This window comes from Carassius auratus, chromosome 1 (assembly GCF_003368295.1).
Source record: "Carassius auratus strain Wakin chromosome 1, ASM336829v1, whole genome shotgun sequence".
Classification (NCBI taxonomy): Eukaryota; Metazoa; Chordata; class Actinopteri; order Cypriniformes; family Cyprinidae; genus Carassius; species Carassius auratus.
Genome location: NC_039243.1, coordinates 31167325 through 31184394, shown reverse-complemented (window position 1 = coordinate 31184394; position 17070 = coordinate 31167325). Strand labels below are relative to the sequence as shown.

At 37.5% G+C, this 17070-nt stretch overlaps 1 protein-coding gene across 1 annotated transcript in view; it reads right to left on the bottom strand.

Annotated features, from left to right (window-relative positions):
- Nucleotides 1-53: 53 nt before the first annotated feature.
- LOC113107329 (mediator of DNA damage checkpoint protein 1-like) overlaps nt 54-17070 on the bottom strand; it is a 198893-nt gene continuing 181876 nt past the window's right edge. Inside the window, exons 31-36 of the mRNA XM_026269756.1 lie at nt 3393-3800; nt 2731-3048; nt 2029-2244; nt 1460-1489; nt 346-478; nt 54-265 (exon numbers count right to left, since the gene is read on the bottom strand). Coding sequence (XP_026125541.1) covers nt 104-265; nt 346-478; nt 1460-1489; nt 2029-2244; nt 2731-3048; nt 3393-3800 — 1267 coding nt within the window. The 3' untranslated portion in view covers nt 54-103. The remainder of the gene's footprint in view (nt 266-345; nt 479-1459; nt 1490-2028; nt 2245-2730; nt 3049-3392; nt 3801-17070) is intronic.

Genomic DNA, 17070 nt, shown 5'->3' with positions numbered 1-17070 from the left:
TGTTCTACTAAAAAGTCACTTATGCGGGCTGTTTTAAAATACCAACACTTCATATTCACTAGAACCCTCCAAAATCTGGAGGGTGTAGAGTTCAATTTGTGTCTCACTTCTCCTCAACGATTTCTCTGTATGTCTTGATGCTCTTCCGGCGATGGCCGGGTCCTCCATCTGTTGACATTAGCTTCTCCATCATCTTCCTCTCTTCTTCCTTCTTGATCAAATCTTGAGATGCACTTCGCCTCCGATTCTTCCAGCGAGCCAAGTCCTAACACAGAAGCCAGAAATGTAGATACTTATGCATGTGAGCTCATTAAACATGTGTTTGTGTGGGTTTGTATGACTCACGTCCTGCCACTGGTCCTCCTCCTCTCGGAGTTTGTTGTACTGGTTGTGTAGGTGCTCATGTCGTGATTGGCTGTGCGGCTGAAGGTAGGCCAGCTCATCCTCTTCATCACGCATGTCAATCAAGCTCACACTCCTTTAAGTAACAAACAAAAGCAGACATCTTACAAGTGCTGCAATGCTTTTAGCTGAAGAAGGAAAGGTGCAATCACAGCCAGAGCAAAAATAACACTACATCCCTTCCTCTGACCTGAAGACACGAAAACAACAATTATAAAATGTTATTATGATGTTAACAAGGAATGAAAAGAGGAAGAACTGTTAGTGGAAGAACAACACGTGGTTATAAGAACCATGAGCAATACAAACAGAACATGTACAAGAAAAAGCAGATTTACATACAGTATATGACGACATCATTTCTTAATTGCTCATGTTGTTCAAAACCCATATTATCATACCACATTCAATTTGACTAAATCTGATATATCTATTTCAACCCAGCTCACAAAACTGACATGAAAACTGATTTTCAGTTTCAGTCAGTTTCATATATAAAGCTATTGTATGACTTCATAAAATGTTAAATATGTACACGTCATATTTGCATCCTTTTGAAGCTTGTAAACTCGAATGAATTGTAAATGCATGGAAAAGAGCGATCAGCACATTGTTATTATTTCCCTTCATCCAGTCATATAGATTTAGAACAACATGACAAGCAAATTATGACAGAATTTTATTTTTGGTTTAAACTGTTCCTTTAATAAAACTGGGTGTGCTGTAGTGGATTGAGGTTATGGAAGTAAGTAAATCTGTGTGTGTGTGTGTGTGTGTGTGTGTGTGAATTTTCTCCAGGCAGCAAAAGCATCCACCGCAGCAAACCATGAGAAAGATTCAAACACATGTTGCATGCATGTGTAGCTACAGGCTTTTGACTGCTCAGCTTTTGAATATGCATGCATAAAGTACAAGAGAGAATTTAGATGACAATTAAAATGGTTGTATTTCAATGTGAATAGAGGCACCACTGAATGCTTGTGTTGGCTGTACATGCAACTGCTCAGTTCTGCAGCGACAGTAAGAAGACAGAAAGAAAGGAAGGAAAAAAACTTACTCCGTTTCAGAAACACTAGTAGCTCTGAATCTAGAACATTAATGGATTAAAAAAACAAACAATATAAATAAAGTTGAGCTTTAAAGAACAAAATGGTTAAACATAACATCATAGTACACTTACTTTAGACCTTTTTTTGTTGTTGTTAATTATTACCCTTCAAAATAAAAGGTTGCCTCACTATACTAGATAGGTGTTGATATAGTTTCTAGCTACTGTGCAATGTAATTTTTTAGCTTTGCAGACATAATTTTGTGTGTGTGTGTGTGTGTGTGTGTGTGTTCATGTCAGAAAGCATGTCAGTAAAGTGGGTTGTCAAAAGCATTTTATATAGACTTGGAGCTGTAAGTAATATTCAGTCAGCTCTTAAAATGAAATGACAACTTTTTAATAATAAAGCCCCTTACAGCACCTCTAAGGATAACCATTGCACCAAACCAATCAGTGAAGTAAAGTGAAACAATGATACAGGCATGAGACACAATCTCTTTCCATGCAGAAATACAAAAATACATTTCAGTCAGAGCGCTTTCAAAAGTAATAAATTGGTCCTGAAAGTGCTTTCTCACATTGGGGGGAGATCATCATCTTCCTGCCAAAGGGGGCGACGTGAGGGTTGGTGAGGTTTGGGGGAGGGGCTTTTGGTAATAGGATCATCTTTAATAAGACTTTCATGTCCCACCACACCCACAGAGCCCGCCTCCTGCCTGTCCATCATCTGAGGGCACTTCCTAGGCGTGTCCTCAGCATCTCTTGGGGGCGGGGCCACAGAGCTAAGGGCGAAGCTGAGAAAGTTGCCATGGTTACTAAAGCAAAGCAAGGCTGTGAAAGGGAGGCTGAGGCTCTGCTCTCTGACCACAAAACACAAATCGCCAGAGAAAACAAGTGCAAAGAACACAGTGAACAAAAATTAAAAGGCTGAAAGATTTATTAGGGGTGTCAAAAATGCAATACAACAGAGAGAAAGAGAGAGAGAGAGAGAGAGAGAGAGAGAGAGTTATAAATCAACAAAAGACTAGAAACAAGGAGAATTATTCAGTGAAGAAACTCCAAGTCAGTCACACATATTATTAAACAGGCAATAAACACCAAAAATCATTGATGCACATGACATCCATCTCTTCTCTGTACTCTGAAAACCAACCTGCACACAGCAAGCTCAAAACCATATCTAAAAAGGCCCATGCTAATAATTCTCCTTTGCATGGACACCACGAAAGCAGCATTCAGAGCATTCACAGGCGAGCGCTTCATTCCCAGAGGGTCCTAACCTGTCCAGAGATGGGGCTGTCTCTTGCTCTCTAGGCTTGACGTGTGACTGCGATCCACAGACAGGGGTGATTTTATGTTTGACAGCAACAGGTTTGGGCAAAAAGGCATTCAAATCCTGTCCTGCACTTGACTTTTGGTAAGATCCAGTCCTTTGAGCAAGCATTTCATCCTTCTGAAAATCCCCACATTCCTCATCATCAGTGTAAATGCCAGGGCGATTGGTGTTAGTTGCAGACAAACGTACGATGTCAGGGCACTTTTCTGGTACTACAGCAACTGGAACGGGTGTCTTTCGTACTTGGTCGACTGGTTCATTTCTGTCAAAAACAGCATATGCTGATAACGAACCTGACAAAAGAAACTCAGTTTGTGCAATACTCTCTAAGTAATGCAAACAGGTTAAAAAACGAATGCACACATACATTCACTTCTCAAGGAACAAAACATAAACGGTTCTGTAAGATGTTTTGAGTGATTGTTAGCTCATTGCTACGGTGTTCTGAGTGGTTGCTATTGCAAACTGGGAGGTTGTTTATTGGCCCAAGCATTATGGTTTCTATAAATGACTCTGTGCCTCTTTTATTTCACCACAACACATAGCATGCTAGACTCACACATTATCAACAAAAATAAATGACAGACTTAGTCTTTCTTGTCCCACCTCTGTCCAATCTTGGTTCTCTTTGTCTTAATGTTTCTTTCCAGGTATTGGAAGTCTCTGTCTCCACTCGTGCCCATCTGAATACTTCCTTTCTGGGCTAAGGAAGCCACTGTAGCACCGTCTCTCTTTGAACCCGGCTGCGGGAGGAATCGGTTATGTAAAGTCCCATTAGCTGGCTTCTGAAACGCTCCTGTTCTACGAGCTAGCATGTCATCCTTTTCTACATCCGGTTGCCTCTCTTCTTCTTCATCCTCTTCATCATCCTCCCTCTCACCCTTCACTTTCTCAGCCAGTTCCTCTTCCAGCACCCTGTGCTCGGTGGAGGTCAAAGGCCGTTTAAGGTCAAACATGAAAGGGTTCGGAGGTTCAGGGGGCATGATTGGAGCAGGCTCAGGGTTTGCATCTCCACTGTTCAAGTTAGTTCATAATGTATTTGGAGTGGAAGGAAAGAGAGAAACAATGAGTCAGAGACAGAAAAAGAAAAAAAAAAAAATGAGGGGGAAGGACAGCGAATGCAGAGACAGGCAAGAAAAGATGCAGTCCAGTGGGAGCCAAAGCAACTGCAGTGCAGTTACTCAAAACTACAAAACACATTTTATTACTTTCATGCACAAGCACAAACGCATATTTCATCGTTTTTTTTCTCTTGTTTCTTCACAGTCAGACAGTCAGATATTTCAGTACAAACCAACAGTCAGGCATTCACAGCTAAGTTCTCTCCTAAACAGGCCAAAAAAGCACAATTTTAGCATCATTCAGGGATGCTACAGATGCTAGCGTCATGCAAACAGCCCGTAACTCAATTGCTCTTCTTCTAAATAACAAAGGTTTTAAGCAGCATTCAGTGGTGCCACAGTTGTTAGCATCATGCTAACAGTCTTTTAATGCACCTGTCCTCTAGATTCATAAACTCCAGTGAGATGAAACCAACATGCCCTATAAATGCAGCATCACTGCTAAGATCACTACACACATTTTCAAACTCCAACATTCAGTTCAGACCATTTGATAAACAAAACTCCAGTCCTCAATAAGCAGTGTTCGTAAAAGTCCGTCAGTAGGCTACTTCACAACACGAATACTGAGAGATTCTAAGAAAACAATGAGCATTGTCTAAAAGGGGTCATATTGTGAAGTAAACAACGAAATAGGACACAAACTAATGCTGTGTTCATGCCATTTCACAAATACTAGATGACCACTGGGATGTTACATGAAGCTGGTCACAAACTCAGAATTATGCTTTTCCATGTCAACACTATTAACACCAAAAAGAATGTGTGTAAACAAACAATATACAAAGCCACAATAGAATAAGTCATTACGCAAATTAACCATTAATAAACTCATATTTTAGTGGAACATATTTACTAAACTCTGTGCTAGCGGTATCAAACTTCGTCTTTCGTTTGCTTTTAGATTATTCTTGCATCATTAAGATATTAACAACAGTGAATTATAGGAATTGCTTTGATTGACTACTGTTGAATAACTCTAAATTAACTGCTAAACTACATTTTACAGCTGAAACCATTGCCATTTTGAGTGTTTCTGCATAATGCCATGGAAGTCATATGGTACGAGTCAGTGCTCACACAAAAGTTGAGTTTATAAGTTGTAAATATGAGGATATGAATTTATTTATTTTTTTGTTAGAATCTCAGTTAGGGTATTTCCAACATGGCATGAACACAGTTTAAGCACCAGGCAAAAAATAATTGTAATCGAGTTGGAATAAAATAAACAATAAGCAAATTTGTATTTTAAATACAAATTTATGCTATATCTTAGAATTTATTTTTTTATTTCATTTTAATCTTTACCTCATAATTACCTTCTTTTATTTTACATATTTTATAAAATAATATAATTTATGTAAAATATTCATCATTTATTTTTATATAATTAAAAAAAAATTTTGAATATATTTTACTTTTTATATTAAACATATTCGATACTTATTCATTTTCAAACGCAAAATTTACACAGAAGTCTTAAAGTAGCAAAATTACTAACGGTTGTGCTGAAAAATTGTTACCAGAAATTATATTATGACTGTTGTAATATATGTGTATTATATATTACTGTATAATTAATATTATTTTGCAATATATATTATACTACTATATTTTCAATGACCCTCAGGTAAACAATAAAATAAAAATGTGCACATTTTGGTCTGATGTATTTGAATGTGCATGTATTTATGCATCTATCCTTCTCCTCCTGCCTTTCTTTCTTTCTTTCTCTCCTACCTGCCAGCTGCTCTCTTTGTCAGCCTGGAGCCCAGCCCTATGGTGGGCACAGCAACAGGTGCCATCGAGAGGAGATATCGAAGCTTCCCTGCCTCATCCCCCTGTCCCTCTTTCCCTTCCTCATCCTCTTCCTCTTTCCAGGAAGTACTTTCCATCTCTGTCACACCCCCAAAAGTCACAAAACGCCTCCGTTCACCGGAGGAACGTTCTTGGCAACTGGCCAGGTCATTCTTGGCAACCTTCGTCTTGGAGGCAACAGAGTGGCAGCCTTTCTCAAGACACGTCTGACACAGAGGGACAATAGGGTCATCGCTGTTCACACGCACACACATACATGACACAAGTAAGTAAAGAAGAGAAAGAAAGAAGAATTAGAGGAGCAGAGGGAAAGAAATGATGAAAACTGAAAAAATACTAGTACAGAAAGACCATGTCAAGTCAATGACATGAAGAGAATTGTCATGGATGTCTGGATGGGAATTTGTGTGATTTCCTATAGATGCTGATGCAAGCATGGCCTTTTTAAACATACAAAAGGGAAATTACTACACTGAAGGAATGACACACACAGCCCTGGCTCTTCTACAACAGTTTAGTTTGTGGTCTAACACTCACATGCTCTCCTCCCTCATTCTCTGTGAGCATCTCTTGCTTTCAATAGTTGCCTTGGTGACGTCTGTATGCTAGAGAGGGGCTTCCTCTGCTAAAAGAATTTAGAGACTCACAAAGGCCCACTTTAACAAACATCACCACAACAGCGTAACGAGACAGAGCCCTATTACGCAACACTCAGACCAATCTTATTGGCTGTAAGCTTTGACGGATTTAAATATATTTTAAGCTCACACTGCATCTAAACCAGATGCATTACTTTTTCAGTGGCAAGTAATTTGCCTGTCTACACTGACAGATCCCAAACATGTGAACTACAGTTTATTTTGAACAGCATTTTCTAAGGTTGACAACATAGTGGGAAAAATATTCTGCAAAGCAAGATTAAAAATAATATAACATGACAAAAAATTCAGAAACTGGTGTGTCATATCTTTTATGTGTTAAAAATACATAAAACATCAAATTCGATTAGAGAAGCTCAGTGTGAAACCTCTGTGTGCGTGTGTCATGTTAGGTCAGGGTCAAAGGTAAAGGTCAGGCACCTGCTCTCTGTATTCATCTTGAGCCTCTGCCATTTCTCCAGGTCCGACTGATTGATGGTAGTTTGAGCCAATGACTGAAAGGGGTCCCTCTGTGGGACAGGCCCATTTTTGCCCCGCCTTCTGGCCAGGTCGTCTGTCTTTACATCAGGCATCACCACCCTCGCGCCTTTCTCTCTGTCTGTTCCCTCCTCATTCTCCTGCTTACACTCACTGTCTTTCTCAGAGGTCAGGAAGGGGTTGTCCTTGCGGGTTATGATTGACACTTTAGCACCGGTGGAGTCAGACTCACTGTAGATCAGTACGAAGGATACACTGAGCTAAGCAGGAGGAATGGCATTACCTTTCTGCCACACATGCAATTAGCAAGTGTTTCTAAATATTTAATTATTTAAATAGAATTCAAAGATTAAAAAAAAAATCATATTAGAAATATTTTTTATGAACCTAAAAGCTGTATTTAGCATTTTTGAAAACAAAAATGTCCCGAAAACAATTGGATTATTTAGTTATTGTTTTCTACCAGATTTTCAGTTACTTCCAGGATCAGTTTTTAAAATTCAAATAATGAATTATGAATAATACGGCTCCTAATTAAGTTACCAGCCAAAGGACCAGTAAATCTGTAAAATTATTCTATGCTCAATAAGTGTTCATTTTTGATACTGTGCTCAAATGTGTGTATACAGAGCAGAAGTGTGAGCAAAGTGTGTGTTTGTTTCGAGGCACCTGCTATCTGTATTAATCTTGAGTCTCTGCCATGTCTCCAGGTCTGACTGAGTGATGGAAGTCTGGACCAATGACTGATGAGCACCTTTGGGAGGGCGTGGCCCTCCCCCAGTCCGCCTTCTTGCAAGATCATCTTTGTGTGGGTTTGGGACAACTATCTTCCCCTCTACCTCTTTCTTATCTTCCTCATCCCTCTCTTTTCCTCTGTCTTTTTCAGGATTCAGGAAAGGGTTGTCCTTACGAGTTATGATTGACACCTCAGGGGAGGCGGAGTCAGCCTGACTGTGGTAGAAACGTAACATTATAAGAAATACAAAAAGGCGGACCCATAAATCCCACATAAAACATCAACAATCCCAATATTGACCATAGAACTGTGGATGCAAGTTCATCGATAGCATCATAGCTCTACGATTCTGTGTTTCCCAAAACCAAAGTTCCAACAAACATTCGCAAACAACATCGTAAAGTTGTATGGTTGAAACTACAACTCTCATCCTGTTTTTCATTTTAGTATGACAGGTGAACTTGTGGTCTCAATTTAGCTTGTCATGCTAAAGACTATTTTTTGAAGCATGCATGTGCATATGTTATCTACGGCAGTTATTTTTTAATCAATGTGGTTCAAATGACAATACAATAAAGTTACTATTGTATCAGAAAACAGTCGTCACTAGCTAGTTAATTTTTCCGACAGTGCATTGTAATACAAAGTTCTGTCATGAAACTCTAGATGGTGCAGCTTACTGGTTTCTTTTCCCATCAGCAGCCAATGAGCTTGCTGCTCAATGTTCAAATACTTGGCTAATGCCCTCCACCTTCCCCAGCTCCACCTGTATAGATCTGCTACGGGGGAGTTTCATGTGTGTTATACGTGCAGCAGCAGTATTTCTTACATGCTCACAGCAGCATACCTGTGGATGTCTTAGCAGTAGTAAGTCTATATGTATTTGCTCTGCTGCAGCAGCAGCGTAGCACATCTATTCAACCAAACTCCAATAACATTGCCATGTATATTACCATGCTAAAATTCAAAGAGTTGATGTGACAGAATTATGGTAGTTAAGCAGTGAGTGTTCTAAGTGGTTGATAGGCAGTGGCTGAAGTTTACTGGTTGGAAAGATGAACCAAAAAATCAAAAGCCATATCAGTTCAAAAAAACAAAGCATATCAGGCTGAAGTAATGTGTCAAGTCATTCAAGTTAAAGTAGGAATCTTAAATCGTTAGCAATAGATTGGGAGGAAAAAAAATCAGAATTGGATTATTTGAAGTGTAAATATGGCCTATAAGGAAACTCTGACCCAAATTTGCCCAATAACTTCAAGTTAGATTTGTATAGCCAACATAACTAGTCCCTAAGCATGAGACACCATCACTCTCTGTCACAAGCACACCTTCTTTTCTCCTGTGCCATCTTCTCCATCCTCTCCAACACAGCATGTTGGGATGCCAGCCTGATTCCCTCCCATTTTTCTCGGTCCTTCCCGCTACAAGAGCCTGGCAGGAAGTGATGCGCCACACTGGGTTTAAATTGATTCATGCGTGCTCTGCGAGAAGCAAGATCATCTTTTTGGACATCTGGAACCTTCCGTTCTGCTTCTTCATCCTCATCTTCCTCATTTGAGTCCCACTGATGTGGAGCGGCGGCCCGCATGAACTCATTGTCACGTCGGAGAATGATGTCCGGTGAGGGTGGTTTGGCTTTACTGGCCTCCACAGGATTCACAAATGGACTGAGGAGAAAATTTGCCATGACAAAATTTGAATATATTTTTTGAAAAATAGAGTGCAACAGCGCTTTGTTTTTCCGCAAGTAGTTTTTCCCATTATTTTTTTCCATAAGGACATAATAACATAATTAAAAAATAAGGAATGTAAAACTATTGATTTAAAGATATTTATTATATATAGTTGTGCTCATAAGTTGCAGAATATGCAAATATGTTCATAATTTTAACAAAAAAAGAGCAATCATGAAATGACATGTTAGTTAGTACTGTCCTGAATAAGCTATTTCACACAACATGTGTTTATATATACTCAACAAGACAAAATAATAACTGATTTAAGGGTATGTAAACTTTTGAACGCAATCATTTTTATAAATGTAGTTATTATTTTGTCTTGTGGAGCTTATATAAACATCTGTTATGTGAAATAGCTTATTCAAGACAGTACTAAATAAAGAACAACATGCCATTTTCATGATACATCTTATTTAGTTACAATTATTAACATTTTGCATATATTGCTATATATGGTTTATTGCGAAATATAAATTTAATGCATCCAAATATTTAAGTTGCTTGAGAGCGCAGGTAAACTGACTCCACTTTATTTGTAGCGCTTCAAGAGATGTGTTTAAGAGTTTTTAAACACATTTTTCGTCACGGTTCTCTGACTGGTAGAGATTTCTCTGTAAAATCATGGGTAATGTAGTTTTTCACCAGGAATTTTAAGGACTATTAAAAAACAAATTAAAATTTTGTAGACTGGTGGCTTCAACAAAACCATAATTAGGTCTGTCTTCAAACGTTTTTGTTCAAAATCAACTTCCCTGTGGAGAAAACAGATGGGATTTCTACGTTTTCTAACCCAACTGTTGCACTCTATAATGAAGAGACGTTAGTCCTTCCATATCAGGAGGTGATGCAGACATCAGGAATTTAGAATAAGTCAAATTAGCATAACTAGCATAATATGCTCAACCCATTCCTCCACAACACACACTCCTCATTTCAACCAATCCCAGATTCAGAGTAGTCCTCCAATTAATTCACAAGCTGACATCAACTCAAAACATCAGCTAAGCTACAAAGACTAAAGCTCAATCACAACTGTGTCACTCCATGCCATGATGTAGATTAAACATTTCTCAGCAGCACAAATCCAAAGCAAAAGTACACAAGGTCACCCCCGACAAATCAACCTGGGGTTAGATCTACCAGGCCGTACACACAACCAGTTAGCATTTTTAGTCGCTTCATACACATGCATTCAACCGCTGACCTTTTGTATCGCACAGAGGCAGGTAATACTTTAATTCCCGCCTTTTCCAGCTTCCTCATTTTCTTAAGCTCTGCCTCCTCAAGCTCTACCCCTTTCTCATCCGCCCAGGTGAAATGTTTCTGGAGCGCAAGGCTGTGAGATTCGACGGCCCCTCTTTTAATACTTCTACACGCTCTTGTCTGTGGGGAGCAATGGGAATTTCACAGCTCTCACCAACACGCGGATAATACAGAATGAATCAAACAAACTCTGACAGATGAAAACAGAGGATGCTTGTGTGTAATGATTTTTGTTTAGATGTATGATGCGTCTCAGCCACATTGAGGGATTCCCAGCAACCACCTGAGAAACCAAACAAACCAAACACTTCCTGTTTATCACGGCGGCTGTGATTACCTGAGAGGTCTTTCTCCTCCTACAGGAGATGTTGAGTTGCTCAGGCTCCTCCAGTCTTCCTCTCTCTCGCTCCTCCTCTTCCTCAGGGGGGCAGGAATGTAGTTGGTTTGGTTGCTTTTGTTCGGCAGATACTGATTAAAGGGTAGAGCTGCGCGAGGCTCTTTGAAGGACACGCGACGGGCAGACATGTCATCCTTGCGCACATCTGGCAACTTCCTTTGACCAGCATCACCTTCAGAGTCTGTCAGAATGACGTATTGAAAAAAAAAAAGTATTGTTATTTATTCTTGTCTAAACGTATTGGCATTTGGTATTAGTATTTCATATTTTTAGGTGTTTACAGACAGATCCGGCATTCATATTTCATCCATTGCGTGTTGGGTTTCTTACCGCCATCTGACCACCATCCAAATCAGGGCCGACACGAATGAAAGCTTAGTACATGTATTTGAGTGTAAATATATTTAAAGCTTGTCTAAACATATTACATCAGGATTAGCAACAGAATATTATACATGCATTTATTTGATGCAGTTTTTGCTCAGATCGACATGCCAAAAGCTTCTTGCTCTAGTACTTCCACACAGTCTGTCTTATTTAGCAATGACATTAAAGTAATTCAGATACTTGAAATAAGTGAAGTATTATACTATAAATATTAGATTTTTATTTTAATTGTATAAATGTCGTACTAAGTTAAAGGATGCAAGTTGCAACACATTTTTTCTTTAGTAAATAGTTGTATGTCTGGCATTGCATTAATCAGCAAGAGTCATCTTATTATTCCTTCATTTTCACATTAATAATCTAATATTGCAGAGCCTAATAAAGCTGTCAAGTGTTTTTTTTATTTTATTTTATTTTATTATAAAATGAAAACAATTTTTTTAAAATTATTTTATTATTTTATTATTATCGTTATTTTTTACGTCATGAAAGAAGCAATGACTATATTCACGGCCAAAACAATTCATCTGCATAATTATAAAATGAACATCTTTTCAAAATAATGTTTACAATAATTTGACAATTTTGTCTTAAAAAGTCAAAATACAACAAAAAAAAAGCAATAACGATTATATAGTATTTCAACTTACTATATGACAAAGATTCTAAAATTATTTCAGGAGAAACCTTTTTAAAAATGTCCATTAATGTATTTTCTTTATTTTATTTTATGTTATTTTCACCTTAATCATAAATAAACTTGTTGGCTTTAAGAAAAACATTGTTTGACACAGCAATTAACAAGAACAGTTAAAAATTATTATGCATAAAATCATACACACAGAGAGATATAATTTATGGCTTAAAAGCTTCTAGAGCTTTAATGTTTTTTTTCGGTCCCTGGTTTTAGTCCGTCCATGTCTGGACTCAGTAATCAGATGCAGCTCATATGAGTGTGTGAACGTCTGTCCAGTCCAACAGCTGCACTCTTGCACACACACACACACACACACACACTGCACATATGTGGGAATGTATTAATCCTTTCATTGAGTCCAGAGTTCCTGATTGTGTGCTGAGTGTATTTTTACACACAGCTGCTCTTTTCATGGAAGTAAGTGTGTGTGTGTGTGTGTGCATAAGAAATAGGGATCATGTAAAAAAGGTTTATATTTTCAGTGCAATGACAATTCAGTGTCACATACAGTAAAAAATAATATATATATACCCACTGCCATCAAATGAGTCTCTTATGCTCACCAAGGCTGCATTTATTTGATAAAAAATATAGTTAAATTATATGATGTATTATTTCACAATTATAGACAATATTTCATGACCACTGACTTAACTAGCATGATGACAAAAGCAAATAAATAGAAGAGAAGGTCATACCATCACTGTTGCAGCGAATGACTGTGTCTGGTGAGGGTGTGTTCTGTGATCGTGAGCCAAACGATTCGTCGAGACTGTCAAACGAATCTTCACGACCGTGCCTCGGAGGAGACAGCGAATCAGAACGCTCCGATTCGCAGCTGTCGATGTAACCGCTGTCCCTTATACTGCGCTTGGGGGACTCTAACTCTTCATTTACACACTCCTGCACACACACACCAAATAGAAAAAAAGAATTCAAAACATAAAAGCTTAGGAATTATTTAATTTATCAAGCTGCTTCAAAGGTTAAGTGTTCTTGGTAAGAGTTGATTTACCTTTCGCATCATGGAAAGAAGCCCCTCAAACTCTTTCAGGTCGAGAGTGGGGCCATTATACATGGCACAGCTGTTAGCAGCTTTACCAAGCCAGTATATGGTTATGAGCACCTAATCATTAAAGATAAAAACACAGGAGAGAATAAAAACAGAAATAAATCAGCAAACATGTAAATCAAGCACTAATTGACATATAAAGTTTCAGTTTACTTACATTCTTCAGCTTTCTACTACAGTCAGAGCCCCTACAAAGAGAGAGAGAGAGAGAGAGAGAGAGAACAGCTGTTTACCATCTAATCAACAGAGATATAATATCATTCAAAACTTTGGGGTCGGTAAGATTGGTCTCTTATGCTTGCTCACCCAGGCTGCATTTATTTGTTTAGAAATGCAGCAAAAACTTACATTTTTCTATTTTAATTTATTTTAAAATGCAATTTATTTGTGTGAACAAAGCTGAATTTCAAGCATCATTACCCCAGTCGTCAGTGTCACATGATCCATCAGAAGTTATTCTAAAATGCAGAATTGGTGCTCAAAAAACATTTCGGATAATTGTCAATGTAGAAATGTCAATGTCAATGTTGTGCTGCTTAGTATTTTTCTAGAAACTGTGATAGAAAAAAATTCAGGATTCTTTAATAAATATAAAGTTTAAAAGAACAGCATTTATTTGAAATATTCTGTCAACGTGAACTCACTTTTACTTGAGTAATAAACCCTTGCTGAATGTTACATCTTAATATTGTAAACATCTTGTATCTCCTTGAAAGTGGATTTACCAAAATTCTCCCAAAAACTGTTGGCTAAGCTTATATTTTCATTAAACAATTCAAATAACCAATTAAAATAAAAATCTAGCTTCTTAAGCTAAAACTTCTTTAAATCTACACACTCAGAAGAACAAGATGAGCAGCTGTGAATAACTGAAAGGCAAGATCTTCTAGAGCCACCAAAATAACTCATGATTCATCCCATTCATTTTCTGCACATAATCAGTCTCTCTGTTCACACATGCACAAGCGCACACATACGTTAAGTTCGCTCGTATCGACGTATCCTGCAGGTCTCCAGGATCGAACAGCTGTGATCCCTTCAATCCCAGCTCTTCGCATCCTCTCAGAAACATGGTCAGATTATCCTGATGAGAGGAAAGACACATATTATGCACCTGCTGCCTGCTGTGTGTGACAATTACAGGCAATGTGTGATGAGCTGCATGTGATCAAAACAAGCATCTAAAGATATGCAAAAAATGCTGTGATGTAAAAAAAAAAAAAAACTTTTTGTATCTAATTAAAGTTCTGAAAACATTTCTTTTGAGCTATAACTTTAATTCTCCTATTAGGGGCTGTATGTATCAGATATCTTGATGGCACAAACATAAAATAGCTAGCGCACACACAGATACACACACAAATTGGGACAGTCCTGGATTTGTTCCGAGACAGCAGTGCTGAGACTGGCCTGACACAAACAGGCACAGAACGACACAAACACACACTAACCACACTCACCAGTCCTGCTATGGGTGCTGGAAGTCTGTTGATCTTTTTCACAAGGCCTGGTTTGATTGAACTCAGCAACCTAATAAGTCACATGATGAGAGAAAGAGAGAGACATTGCTAAATATGCTGGAACCATAATATGCTGGTTGATATAACATCATCTCATTTTTATGATTTTTTTTTATTTTTTCATTCTTTTTTTTTTTCATTCATTACAGTTTGGACCAAAAAAAAAAAAAAAATTGTAAAAAAAAAAAAAATTACTACTGGTAACAAATTTGTGGTCAGCAAGATATATTAAAGAAATGGCGCAAATAAAGAAATTAATACTTCCATTAATTGCATTAAATTCAACAACTTATTGATGGTTGAATTAACTTATTAATCCTGAAAAAATTTATCATGATTTTCAACACTAATTATAATCATAAATGTTTCTTGAGCAGCAAATCAGCACATTAGAATGATTTCTGAAGGATCATGTGACACTGAAGACTGGAGGAATGATGCTGAAAATTCAGCTTTGCATTACAGGAATACATTTTTGTATATAAAAATTGTACAGGAATAAACTGTAAAAAATAAATGCATCCTTGGTGAGCACAGGAGATTTAAGAAGATCCCAAACATTTGAATGGTAGCGATCAGAATTAGGCTTTTATTTGTCCTCTTTAACACAAAAAAATCCTAAATGTAAATGATGTGTGCGTGTGTGGAAAACTCACTCGCAGAGCAGAATGCCGTTCTCCAGGCCGCTTCTGAAATCCTTATCGCCAAAACTTCTTCCTGTCGCTGCCTGTCAAGCAAACACAAAAGCAAAAGCATCATCATCAGTAAGAAAAATAACAGAAAATGTTTTAATGAAGAGGTAAGAGAGTAGTAATGTGACTGAAGCAGTTTGAATGTAATGATTTCAGAGACCAACGTCCCTTTCTAAAGCTACAGTTTTACACTATGATTTGTGTCTAAATGCAAACCAAACAGATGCTTTCTATTTGTTTAGAAAGTATTTAAAGCTTAACTCTTCATGTTTTAATCTGTTATGATATTTCCTTTTTATAATATGTATGTGTGCTCTCACATCTAACGCTCTTTAAAAGTTTAAAAACTAAATAAGACAACAAGGGTTTCAAAAAAGAGCTCTGAAACTCTACTCTTCTTTCATACCAAAATCTGGTAGTTATTAGGCTAATACTTAACACATTCAAAAGGCACAGTGAGTCTCTGTGTGTGTGTGTGTGTGTGTGTGTGTGTGTGTGTGTGTGTGTGTGTGTGTGTCCAAATATATAAATATGTATGTATGTATGTATGTACGTGGGTATAACTATGTATATATGTGTGCTTTTCTGTAAGTGTGAGTGATTATATACAGTAAACTGTGGGTAGTGTGTGTGTGCATTTAACATGCACAAGTACTCAACTAGTATTACATAACCTGTCCTTACTTAACACGTTTAAACAAGCGTGTATGTGTAAGAAAAAGGCTCTCTATTGCCTAGAGGCCAAGTACATGACCAAGTAGTTGAGATTAACAAAGATTAGTTTCAATAATGCAAGCACTTTGGAATGAAGAAGAAACCTGCAAGCACACACACAATTACCCATAAACCTGTTACCCCCTAAACTCAGAGCAGGAAACAGCTGACCTGTACATCAGTACGAGGTCACTCATTGTCCATTGTCCTTCAACTGCTGCTTAGAAAGGAAGTCACACAATACTTTTAAAGGAAGTTCACCAAAAATTGCCAATTTGCTGAAAATGTACTCACCCTCAGGTCATCCAAGAGGAGTTTGTTTCCTCATCGGAAAAGATTTAGAGAAATTTAGCATCGCATCACTATCCTATGCAGTGAATGGGTGCCATCAGAATAAGAGTCCAAACAGATGATAAAAACATCACAGTAATCCACAGCACTCCAGTTCATCAATAAACACATTGTGAAGTGAAAAACTGTTTGTTTGATATAAACAAATCCATCATTAAGATGCTTTAGCTTTAAACAATTGCTTCTGGGCAACACACGTCTATAATCCATAAGAATGCTTCCTAGTGGAAAAATTCCATCTCCTGTTTCATGGCAAAATCTACCAATGTATTAGTTTAGAACTGGACTGTTTTCACTTGTAAATATACTTTGATGCTTATAAACGTGCAATATCCTTATATTTATTTGTTAACCCTCCATCCTAGAACATTCTTGCATCTCACTCAATCCTATTCCATTATCATTTATAGCACAATTGTTTATACACTTATTTATTTGCCAGTTTGTAAATTTTTTTATTTATTTTTTTATTTTTTGTGTTGTTGTCTCTGTGTACTGGAAGCTTATGTCACTAAAACAAATTCCTTGTATGCGTAAGCATACTTGGCAATAAAGCTCTTTCTGATTCTGATTCTTATTCTGATTCTTATCTTTGCATAATTCTCTCCTAAATCAGATGAGACATCTTTTTTTACTGGAGT